At 42.6% G+C, this 12848-nt stretch overlaps 1 protein-coding gene across 3 annotated transcripts in view; it reads right to left on the bottom strand.

Annotated features, from left to right (window-relative positions):
• Window positions 1–12848, bottom strand: part of BACE2 (beta-secretase 2) — a 40356-nt gene that overhangs the window by 3739 nt on the left and 23769 nt on the right. For all 3 annotated transcript variants that reach the window (XR_014219372.1, XM_082221344.1, XM_082221345.1), the window contains exons 5-8: window positions 12144–12278; window positions 9356–9457; window positions 5448–5597; window positions 2395–2563 (exon numbers count right to left, since the gene is read on the bottom strand). Coding sequence is in view for 2 of the 3 variants with exons in the window: in XM_082221344.1 (XP_082077470.1) it covers window positions 2395–2563; window positions 5448–5597; window positions 9356–9457; window positions 12144–12278 (556 nt within the window). In the remaining variant the exon portion in view is untranslated. The remainder of the gene's footprint in view (window positions 1–2394; window positions 2564–5447; window positions 5598–9355; window positions 9458–12143; window positions 12279–12848) is intronic.

Here is a 12848-nt window from a genome sequence, read left to right as displayed (position 1 = left end):
TGGGCGCACAAACCCCAGAGTCTGTCAAGACTGGCCCGCTCGGGCAGGGGTACCTTTACCTTTACCTTTTACACTAAACCATAGTTTGGAACTGCAAGAGTGAGTCTAGACAATTCTCAGGCTTGCAAGTTCTGAAGCATTCACTTCCATTTTACACAGCTTGCTGTATTTTCTGTTCATTGAAATAAGCTAACTTCAAACCATGGCTATGATTGGATGATCATCTCTCTGCTTAATAAGCAAAGATGTGAAAAAGCTGTGTTACTCTACAAGCAGCCACTCGGCCCTTCCTTTGTGAGGTGCAGCCATGAAGTCTCAGTTTGCTATTGTTTTTCTGTTAGTTTCTTGGTTCGTATGTATCAATATTAAGCCAATTTAAAACCATTTAAGATCCTGGATGGTTTGGGATAAACCAAAAACCATAATTCCCCAGTTCAGGAAACCACAATTCAGGCTTCATGGGTTGTTTTCTGGATCATGGGATGTAGCTGAGTATAGGTGCATGAAGCTCGTTCACATCTCATTTTATTATGCCAAGCTATTGCTGTTTTGAGACAACCACAGTTTCCAGTTTGGCTTGTTTCCACAAACCATAGGTAAGATTAAACACAGTTTAATGTTCAAATGCAATGCTAGAATTTAGTTAATCTAAAGTGGAATTTCAAAGCTTCTGATCTTCTTGTGGTTGTGCCAGAGGCAGTTGGAGGCAGGAGTGCATAACCCCAACACTATCTGCAGCTAATCTTCGTAACACTAAACCATGGTTTAATATGGAGAGAGCAATCCAAACCTGCCCTTGTACTGGGCTGTAGGCTTGTTTTTAATTGACCGGAGGTGTTCCTTCACTTAGCTCACCCAGTTGAGCCACCCTCCCAGCAACCACCCACAAGTGGGAGGCCTGTTGATGGTACTCCTATCAGCAGAAAGCCCTACGGTGGGACATTCCAAGGATGGGTAAGGTGTGGGGAAAAGCCAACCTGGGATCCACTGGACCCAATCGCTGTGCCATTCTGAACTGAACCAGAGCACTGTGCCAGCCTGGAGGTGATGAAGGGATCAGACCCACCCAATTACGCCCCCCCCCCCGATCTTCAGCAGCTGCTGTTATGAGCAGGCAATCTGTGGACTCTTCTGCTGTCCCACAAAGCCCCGTGAATGGGTAGGTTTAGGACTACATATGGTGATAACACTTAAAGTTCTCCATTAAATCCAAGCTAAAGGAAGTGTGCATATTGAAGAACAACCAGATAAATATATAAACAAAATCCAGCTACACATTAAATTAAGCTTTTCACTGTCCCATTTGGTCATACTACTCTCACATGAAAGTCACATGGAATACAAAATTTCATCTTAAAATAAAGTCAAAGTTAACATTCTGTTCTCCTTCTAGCAAAATGAATGATTTCAGGTCCCTGTTAACTCTCCTGTTCTTGAATATCAAAAGGTTTATATTCTATCTATTTGTTTCCTACTCACCCAACCTCTCCCCTGCCTAGTAATTTATCTGAAATGGGAAGATATTACAGACAGTTTAAGACTATCAAGTAATCTTATTAGAGCTGCAATAAGAGTATTAATAAAACTCTATATTCAAGTACTTCCAACATACATTTGGGCTTTTCATTTCCAAAAAGCATCTTATTTCAAAAGGGCAATCACATTGATTCATATTTGCTTTACTGAGAAATGTAACAGCATATTTGCTTTTTTCAGAAATGTAACAGCAAAATTGCTTCTCAGACTGTATGTCAAAAATTAATATTCCTCTCCAGAACAAGCCTGCACTAATCTGAGACCATCATGCACGTGTGTGTGATTCAGGTTCAGGTATAACCAAGAGGCCTAAGCTGGAATTCAAATAATTATTTTGGGGCTGAAGCCCAACAGATTTCCCACCCCCTTCTGAACAAGAAAGCTCCCTGCACAATGCTGAATTGCATTTGACAATTCCCTCAGTTTCCAAAGCAATTTGTAACAGGGAATAGGAATTGAAGAAATGCGAGTCCATAGTTCCCTTGGGCACATGGAACTAGTTGCGTGGTTTTCGGATACCAGCCCAGCTCACTTCTGAAGCTCCTTGGTGGCTTTTGGCAAATAATCTGAATGCCTATTCTACTTTACAAGATTGTTGTGAAGATTAAAACTGCAACCCACACAACAGCGCTAAAAAATAATTTGCAGATTTGCAAACAACGTTTGAAGTATTTGGACAAGGTTCTTTTATGTGATTTTTTTAAAAGCAGATTGTTAAGCTTATATTGTGAACCACCCTGAAATCTTTTGAGGAAGGGTGGTACACAAATCCAATAAATGAAAAAATAAAATAAAATAAAAAATGTCAGGTGCTACCTTAAATTGTTAAGTATATGCTATTCAGAAGTGGTTTCTTACCAGCACAAGTACTTAATGCAAAGCCCACTCTCTTTTGAGCTCTATCAAATATGACATAGAATCCTTCCATCACTGTCGCGCCAATGACCAGGGCATTGGCAGAAGAGGAGATGCCAAAACGATAACAGCGTAAATTCTGACTAGTCTCAAAAGCAGGCTGAATATAAAGCTGTTATTTGGAAAGAAAAAAATACAATTAAGGAGCAGCAATATACGGTACCTAAATTTAGCAGATAAGATCTGAACACACAACAGCAGCCAAATTACAAAGGATGGGATAATGACTCCATTAACTATAGAAATGCTGGGTTTTAAGTTGCAGCTTGTCAAGAACTCAAAATGAATAAACCCTACTTACTTTTCACACAGAAATTTGTATACTTCTTTCCACCATTCCACAATTGACTTCGGCTGGTGTGTGTGTATGCGTGTGTGCTCATGACAGCCTCTTGTGCCCTCCTTCCTTCTGCAACTGCTACACAATAGCCCTGCAGTATTGCCAGTTAGGTATTACTATTCAGTGGCTGCCATTGCCACCACCACTACCACCATCTTTTGGTAACCTACAGCCCCACAAACAGGAGTGAAAACTGGAGATATCAAATTAATGGTTAAATCCTGGACCAGCACAACTCACTTCTCCAGCCAATTCCTTGCAAATTTGCTCAGAGCGTAAAGCCAGCTCCCCCCAGTCCTCTGCTTCTCCCTCAGAGTAGGGCACGTTCCTGGCTTTACCAACTCTGGTCTTAAGACTTCCAATAGTGTGAAATCCAAAGTGATCTAGGCAAGTGGAGATTCCCAAATTCTGAGGGTGGCCATCACACACTTGACTCCACTAGTCCAAATTGTGAAACTTTGTTAAAAATATATAAGGAAGAGGGCAATAAGGTTCAACAGTAATATTAAAAACAAAAAAGAGTCCAATAACTCCAAAAGCAGACTACGTCAGTCCTAATTACTAGCAGCACAATTATCTCAGTCTACCTACAAGTGGACAGGAAGGGTGGTCAACTTCCTGGTGGTGTGGAAGATCTGGCCTGGATCCCTGACAGTTAGAGGGACCAAAGTGCCAAGAGCAGCTCAACTTTTAAAAGATCTGTCCCCTCTCCTTGGAGGGAGTGACCTTCTGATCAATGAGAGCCAGAGTCATTTTTTCTGAAGTATGTCATATGTCCCAGGTAGGCATTCTAAGCACCCTTTTGCATTTGGGATATACATGACAACCTGGCTTAGAGAAATGGTGGAGCCAGGAGAACAGGGTCCTGTGTGACAAGCTTGCATTACACAAATCAACGGCAACAAAATTACTGAAATAAGAAAAAACAACTACAATTTTGTGTAGGATATACTCCAAATTAAAACTGATCCAGACTCTACCTAGCAATGTGCATGTGTTTTCCTAAAATAGTGTTAACAATATATTGAAATAAGCTAGACTTCAGAATGCACAATGCCATCAAAGCAAAAACAGTTCCCTATGTTACTTGGCTGCTCATTAAAAGTTTAAGCCTGGAATTACAACTGAAGGCCATTTCAAAGTCACATTTGCTTCATTAAAGCTGCTTGAAAGTACGGGCAAGGAAACACTTAAGCTTACAGAAATATTTCAAGATAATCAGATTTACATGAATAATTTCTGGACCCTCGTCAATCGGCTTCACAATCTTTGCATACTCAGATGATAAAGATCATAATAGCTTCATAAAATATCACTTCATTAATGCTCCTGTGGGGGGGGGGGGAGAAGGAATTTTAGTACTTCCTCCCCCCGTGAAAAGAATTAACTAGTTAGTCTAAAAGCAGATTTTCTTATAAATTGGCTAAGACTAGTTGGACTGCATTGTGTCATTCCCACAAACCAAGGGGCTAGTTCAAACATCATGACCACCCCCACCCCCGTGTAGACACTCCAGGAGTGTAATTGTCTGCTGTCAGGATCCTAGCCAGATTGAATTTATTCAGGGGTGCTCCACCTGAGCAATGAATGAAAAGACGTCTATAATGGTCTATAACACCAGCATGGTGCAAAAAAGTTTGTCCATGAAAGTCTACTGGCAGTGAGTCTGGCAAGAGACTTGCACATTTCTAATGAATTATCATGCGTGAACCAGCCACCATTTTCCTGAAAATGTAGAATCACAAAACAGGAATAGGCCTATTGGTTACCGTATTTTTCACTCTATAGGACTCACCGGACCATAGGACGCACCCTGTTTTAGAGGGGGAGAACAGGGGAAAAAAATTCTCACCCTCTCTGCTCAGCGCCCCTTCAGCGAAGCGGCAGGAGAAACGGAGCCCCTTCCATTTCTCCTCCCGCTTCGCTGAAGGGGTGCTGCGCAGAGAAGGAAAACTGTGCAGCGCCTCTCCAGTGAAGCCTGGAGAGCAAGAGGGATCGGTGTGCACCAACCCCTCTCGCTCGCCAGGCTTCAGGTGGCTATCCGCAAGCCTTTGGAGCGCAGCGGGATAGCTGATTAAAGGACTCACATACTCCTCTAGTCTTCTATGTTATGGACTCCATGGCAGAGTCAGCAAATGTACAGAATGCGAGGGGGTTGTGTATATTCAGTACAATATCTGTATGGAATTTATGCTTCCTTGAACTGTACCCTTGTAGGACCATATCTGGGCAATTGCAAACTCTGGTTTTCCATGCTGGCGTTGAAATGACTGCATATGGATTGGGGGCGTGGCATACTGACATAATCCTGCCCTCCCATTCCAACTGGCTGGATATGCTAGCTTACTATTTTAGTAAGTAATAACTATGTCATGTGAGCAGAGTTATTGTGTTGCCGCTGAAAAGATCTCTACAGAACGATAAGCAAGCACTGAACTATTAGTGATGAGGAGACCAGCAAGATTCCACCAAAGGGCAGCCAACCTTCTGAGGGAAAGAACAGTGTGGGAAAGAACAGTAGCACTATAAATCCTGTTTTTAAAAAGGCAGTATATACAAATGCCAAAATCTTCAACGAAGTACTCATTAAGTGCTGTACGATCAATGAAATTATTGCTTCTCTTGACGAACACTACAATAAAGGGCTTGTTCAGACCTGTGGAAAGACAGTGATCCTGAATGATCTGCTGGAATTTTCATCTCTCAGATAGATAGATATCTCTGGAAAGAAGGTCCAAGGCTGTTCAGTTTTAGCCCAGCAAGCAAGCTGTACACCATTCCAAAATCCAGGTGAGAATTCTTGAATCTATACAGAAAATGGAGGAGGTGGGGACATTAGGCTGAATTAATGAGATCCTGTTTTTTGTCACCTATGAACAGGCACAGTCTTGAGGAGAAGCATTAACAAAATTCCTGGAAAAGAAGCAGCTGAGAGCATGTGATCCTGGTTTCAAAGGGCAGTGGCAAATCACGCTGGAAGTGGGAAAAGTATGCAAGTGATACAATAACTAGGAAGAGTCCATCGTATCATGACCCCTGAACAATAACTAGCCTTGATTCTGTTCGCTTCCTTGCTGATTAAAGTCTCAAGCTTTTGAAGATCAAAATGTCTTTCTGCTAAAAAAAAATACATCTGTCCACTTATTTTATTGGACTGATAATTAACCCTGTCAGCCCTTTCTTTCATTTCACCTCTACTGGATTAGCATCAGATTGAACTTTGGAGTTCCTTACACACTTACCTGAGAGAAAGCTTTCAAAAGAACTGAGTAGACATGTGTTAGCATGAACCACTTATTTCAAGTGCAATAAGAACATATTCAAGAAAATAAATATGCAAGAACATAAATCTATATAACAACCCATGCAAGTCAGGCTAACTTTCTTTCCCACATTTACAGTTTTTGAGAGGCGCATAATACACTAATGCAAATATACAAATACAGGATAGGGCAAATACACTTCCTTAAGCTGAGTCTTTTGTGCTCAGTGTTTGCTTTCTGAGGCAGCTGACGCTCTTATCACCTTGTCATTAGCAAACATTCCCACCAAAACAAATATGGTTTGAGTGAAGAAGAAAAGGTCAACTCCACAGTCCTATTGTTCAGCGTGTACATTGATACTGAGTACTTTATTAACAAGCTGTCATACATTTCAGACAAAAAAAGGATATGCTTGCACAAAACCACCACCCTATTCTCATACAAGGGATGTCTTCAGCTGCTCCCTTCCCAAAACACATTTGCTAAGCTGCTACCATCAGCTGCTTCAACTCTATTCATTGACTCTGCAACAGAGTGTAATGCACAATCTCCAAAGACACTGTCCTCTCTGGGGTGGGGGTGGGTGTGCATGCGTGTGCGTGTGTTAAAGATATGCAAAAACAAGAGAGAGCCCAACGTTTTGTAAACAATAAAGTGAGCCTCACCAGCACATGGCATGTCAGGATGTGTACTATATGGCAGCTTAGTGTTCATGAATTTATATGCCAACAGGACAACTCCCAAATATTTGAATTCTAGAGACCCTGGGGAAGGCAAGACATAGCACAAGAGAATGACAACTCCAGCAACTGACGCTGAAAAGGCAGCAGCAGGGACAGTGATTGACAAGAGAAACATATGTGAAAATGACGACTCTCTCTGGTAAACAGGGACACAATAACATACATATTTCAAAAAGAAAAAACAGGAGAGAGAAGCTACTGCCCCTGAAATGAAGTCTCCCTAAATAACCTGGAGCCAATATTAATGTCATTTCAGGAACAGACTAAGACTTTCCTTTTCTCCCAGGCTTTTAAAAGGACTTTTTTAAAAAAGTAGTGTAATAGCCAACGTTAGTCATATTTACAGTAATGATTACAGTAGATCCACTGAAATCAACAAGCTTAGGTATGACTAATACTCAATATCACACAAAAAAGGTTTAACACTTTAAAAAAAATCCTGCGCCCTGTAAAGTGATGCTTGGTTCTTATATTTATTTTGTTTTATTATTACATTTGATGTTTTCATATCGTATTATTTAACACCTAGAAGTGACAGGATATGATGATTAACAAATTGAAATAGCAGTCCTAAGTCATCGTATAATGTTACCCCTAGTTCCTACTACATTTCCCCCAAATTGCATTAGAACACCCCCCCCCCCTTGATAATATATCACTAGTGGAGCAATTTTGCAAATATTATTATCCATATCCATCATTGGATCCAGAGCTAGCCATCCTTACTGCAGATGCACAAAAAATATTTAAAAATCTGCCAGTTTCCTACTTTTGTTATTTGTTAAGTGAGAAAAAGCCAAATTGGTGAATAGGTTTACCTGGAATCAAACAGTTAGTTTCACACTGAGCAATTCAACCTAGAAGTGGTGTTGAAATGTTCTGTCGGAGATTAGAAGAATTTAGATAGGCTCTTCTGACATAAGATCAAAGCGCAGCCTCCATTCATTATTTCTGGGCTCAGTTCCTTCCTTCTCTTTCTTTTCATTTAAGAAAACAGCCAGTGGGGGAGTCTAGTCTCAAGGGAGGCAGACAACGGCTAAGGGAGCTGGGCATGTTTAGCCTGGAGAAGAGGAGGTTAAGGGGTGATATGATAGCCATGTTCAAATATATAAAAGGATGTCACATAGAGGAGGGAGAAAGGTTGTTTTCTGCTGCTCCAGAGAAGCGGACACGGAGCAATGGATCCAAACTACAAGAAAGAAGATTCCACCTAAACATTAGGAAGAACTTCCTGACAGTAAGAGCTGTTCGACAGTGGAATTTGCTGCCAAGGAGTGTGGTGGAGTCTCCTTCTTTGGAGGTCTTTAAGCAGAGGCTTGACAACCATATGTCAGGAGTGCTCTGATGGTGTTTCCTGCTTGGCAGGGGGTTGGACTCGATGGCCCTTGTGGTCTCTTCCAACTCTATGATTCTATGATTCTATGATTCTAACTTTTCACTTCCTAGTGCACGTGCTACTGCTCCTTTTCCATGTAGGACTAAAATATATTGCCCCATGCATTCAGTGCCAAGATGGCATTCAAGAGCAGATGGCAGCCCTTCCCAGTGACTCATCTCTCTGCCTTCACAGCTACTGGACATTTCCCCGCTTCATGTTTTTCAGAAGAAAAGAAGCTCTGATCGATAGAATATGAAACCTGTAGTTTATCCGTCCTGATTCTGGTTTACCTTCCTGCTATTGATCAGAGAGGAGAAGGAGAAAAATCTTTTCCACCTTCCTCTCCTCTATTTATTTAATGTGCAGTTTAATTCCTTTCTAATATATAATAGGGAATGAGAAACCTATGGCTCTTTAGACGTTGTTGGAATACAACTCCCATAATTCCCAACTGTTGGCCATGTTGGCTGTGGCTGATGCAAGATGGAGTCTAACAACATCTGGATGACCTCAGCTTCCACACCTCTGAAATACAGAATACTGTACACACTCTATTTTGACAAACTACTTAGCTTCTGCTGTAGCACAATGTGCACCGTGTGTATCAATCGGGGGGGGGGGGGGAGAGAGAGAGAGAGAGAGAGAGGCTCACATGTGAGTGGACTTCCCTTGTGGCAGAGGTTTAGAGCCAGAGCCTTGGTCATAATTTTGGATTCTGACAAATACACCAATATAACAAGCACACACACTTTTTTTTGGTAAATACAATCCACACACTGGGCCTTAAGCCACACATAGATAAAAACCCATTAGAGCAAACAAGATTGTTCACTGTCACAGTGTCTCTTTTTAAGAGAACAATAGCCTGTGTTGCAAGGCAAAAGAGCACTTATTTTGGGAATGGCTGCCAACAAAGCCATTAGGTTTTAGCCCAAACTCCTCAAAGTTTGGAGAAGGACAGAATGCTTCTACTCTGTAAATGCATTAGAGTCAAACAAAATCATGCCATTTTTAAAATGGTGATTAAAAATTAGTTACACTTCCTCACCTAAGAAGTCTCCTCCACCTGTGATGGAAAGAAGTGGCTTAGTGGCACCCCCCACTGAGAAACTGCTGTCCTAAGACAGCTGTTTAAAACAGTTCCTTTAAGGAACAATATGTCTCATGAGCTGGAACTTACCAAGGATTTCTGTATAATTGCTCCCACAACAGCACTGAAGACTTTTTCTGGCAGGCGCAGGAGTGTGGTGCCGCTGTCTACAATGGCTTTATCCGAGTTGTACTAAACAGGGGAAAGGGGAACAAAGACATCAACGTGCTGTAGCAGCAAACTGCAATGGAAAGTCAATAAAAACCGCTCCTTCTGGTGGTGCGATGGCAGAGCATAGGGCCCTCTGTGATGTCAGCTCCTCTCTGCACACCTCCTCCAAATCCCCATTACAGAGGCAGTGACATTTCTCAGCTGCCTTGAGCCCAAGCAGGATTCCCCCAGCATAGCCTAAGCAGAAGTTTAATGGGAAAGCCAGCTCTGACCCCAGGCTCAATTGGTCCTGCGAGATGTATTGTCTGTTGGACAGGATTACAAACATCATACTTCACAGAAGAGTCTCAGCTGACAACCTGAATTTGAACAAGAGGGAACTATTTCCATGTCTAAACTGGATAACTTTGTCTGTAGCAGGTGTGGACAGATTTCAAAGTTACAGGAGCTTACCTACCTTGGAACCCCAAGTTCCAACACTGGAACTGGGCAAAAAAATAGCTCTGGTGTGTGGGCGTAGGTGTGGGTGTGTAGCCTGTTGGATGATTTTCATACATATCTGAATTACGATACATTAGGGGTTGTCGCACTAAATTCTAAAAATGGGAGAAGAACTGCACAAGGACTTAGTTAGAGGGACGCAGAGGCAGAAAGACAAGCAGTTAGCACAAGAGTCAGCCACTAAATCCATGGCAGATAAATATTGTTGTTGTTGTTGTTGTTGTTGTTGTTGTTGTTGTTGTTGTTGTTGTTGTTTAGTCATTTAGTTGTGTTTGACTCTTTGTGACCCCACATATATAATAAAACATGTCACCAGGGCTGTCTTAAGCATATCTGGAGCCGTGGTGCAAAGATCCCTCTGGCGCCCCATCCCACCCTCTTTCCCAACATTGTCGACCTTTTCCCAAGCTTCAGCAGGGATCGCTCTCCTCCCACAGAGGCTTGGGAAGGAAGCTGCATGCCCACCAGCCATATGGTTGACGGGGCGCAGCTGGCGGGCGTGCAGGAGGGAAAGAGGAGGCTGCTGACAAAGCCGCACAGCTCCCCACTTGCTGGGGTGCCCCTGAGAGGCCGGCGCCCTGGCGCAATGCGCCAGTAAACCCAATGGGAAAGACAGCTCTGCATGTCACATTTGTAAGACAGTAAGACCAACAGCCCAGTTTTATGCCGGTTTACTCAGAAACAAGTCTTAATCAACTTCAGTGGGGCTTTCCCCCCAGTATCTATGTATATATGATTAGTTATATTTCTAATCCATGTTGCTATTGTTGTTATGATTGGTTTTAGTACCCACTCTTCAGTTGGTCAGGTTAGAGCAATATAAAACATGATATAAATATGATAGAAAATAATTTCAACCTTAGACGTTAAAAAGCAACCACAGTTACCGTATTTCTCGCCCTATAGGACGCACTTTTTCCCCTCCAAAAAGGAAGGGGAAATGTGTGTGCGTCCTATGGGGCGAATGCAGGCTTTCGCTGAAGCCTGGAGAGCGAGAGGGGTCAGTGCGCCCTGACCCCTCTCACTCTCCAGGCTTCAGGAAGCTATCCGCAAGCCTTGCAAGCCCAGCGGGAGGTCCCGCGGGCTCGCAAGGCTTGCGGGCAGCAGCCTGCAGCCCAAAAGCTCAGGGGACAGCGGGGAGGTGCAGCGCTGCCAACCCGCTATTCCCCGACCTGATTTGGAGGCTGGCGGGGGGGGGGGAAGAAGCAAGCTTGCTTCCCCCCCCCGCCAGCCCCACAAGCTCGTGGAATAGCGGGGAAGCGGAGCGCCGCCACCCCGCTATTCCCCGACCTGATCTGGAGGCTGGTGGCTGGCAAGCCGCTGCCCCACGGAGGCTAGAGAGGCTGTCCCTGAAGGCAGAAGAGGGAGACGGAGCGCTCCATCTCCCTCTTCTAGCTTGGGGATGGCTGCGCAAACCTGCGGGGAAAAATCTCCCCCCTTGATTTCCCCCCTAAAAAACTAGGTGTGTCCTATGGGCCGGTGCATCCTATAGGGTGAAAAGTACGGTGCTGAGAAGCTGAGTCTCATCATCTAGGAGCACAAATATTATTTTGCAAAAAAAAAAAAAATTAGGGTTCTTTAAAGATAATCTGAGGGAAAGGGGGTAAATCTTTACTTTTCTACCTTTAATTAGCAATAAAAATTGGCCAGACTGCTCAGTTTGAGGGAGAACTGCTTGTAGCAGATGAACCTGCACACCCTCCAACATTTCACAGGCAACACTAGGGATGCTAGAGTACATGACAACTCATGAAAGGATCATGGGAAAAGTCCAGTAGAAAAGAGATCTGGGGAAGAGAAACTGAGGCTAGCAGATGCATGCAAATGAAAAAATGGCTGGCATCTGCAACAGTGTTTTTCCTCCCATCTACACACTCTAACTTAAATTTGTTTACTCTGAAATAAATTCCTTTTCAACACAACTGAAGTATATTTAGGATTCTACACTAATCCAATTGTTCTCCACATTTACCAATTAGCATTTTACACTAGATTTTTGGAATGCAGAGGTGGTCACCCTCTATACATTAATGGAAGACAACTCCCACCCTCCCTAACTATTGGCCATGATGGTTGTGATTGTAGGAGTTGGAGTCTAAGACCATTTCAAGGGCTTTTGCACCCACCAACTCAGTGCTTCTACTAACACCATATTGGCCACCCCTGAATGCAGAAAGATTAAATTGTGCTTCCTTGCTATAAATACCTCTTTACAGTCCAAGTTAAGGTTCTCGCCTCCAACTTCCAATTTGAGTATTTCAACCTGATAATACCACTCTTTCTCAACAGGTGTGTACCAGATTTCCCCCTTGTATAGGCTTGGTTCAATTCCACCCAGGACCTGAAAAGGAAACAGTGGTTGTCGCACAATCAAACACACAACAGTAAAGATATAGAGCATGCATGTCTCCACTTGTTTAACATATGCATTTAACATATGCATTGCAGACCCAGTCAGGTTTTTTTAGTGAAACTAAATTAAAGCAGTTTTAAAAAATATTTTAATCAGAACATGGCTAGTCTTCTGCTCAGCCTTAAGACTGTGTCTTAAGATACATGGGAGAACAGGATTATAGAAGGTATAATTTCAGGTATTACCAGTTATGAGTAATAAACCCAGGGAGGTCAGACATTCTCTATGTCACAAGTGCTATTAAAATGACTGAAATGCTTTATGTTTGTTTACCTCTCTCTCTCTTTCTAAAGAGGAAGTCACAGACAGTTTTTAAATAACAGGGAAAAGTTGAAATAAAAACATTGCCTAGTAGCACCTTAGAGACCAAATAAGTTTGTTCTGGGTATAAGCTTTCGTGTGCATGAACACTTCAGGAAAGTTCTCATCTTTGTACATTGACTAAGCTTTTAACAATATTTCATTGTTAAGCTATTTGGAATAAAGGCTGGCAACGGG

This window comes from Podarcis vaucheri (genome assembly GCF_965113315.1).
Source record: "Podarcis vaucheri genome assembly, chromosome: 4".
NCBI classification, from domain to species: Eukaryota; Metazoa; Chordata; class Lepidosauria; order Squamata; family Lacertidae; genus Podarcis; species Podarcis vaucheri.
The sequence above is the reverse complement of the archived record's forward strand: the minus strand, read 5'-3'. Positions and strand labels throughout refer to the sequence as shown.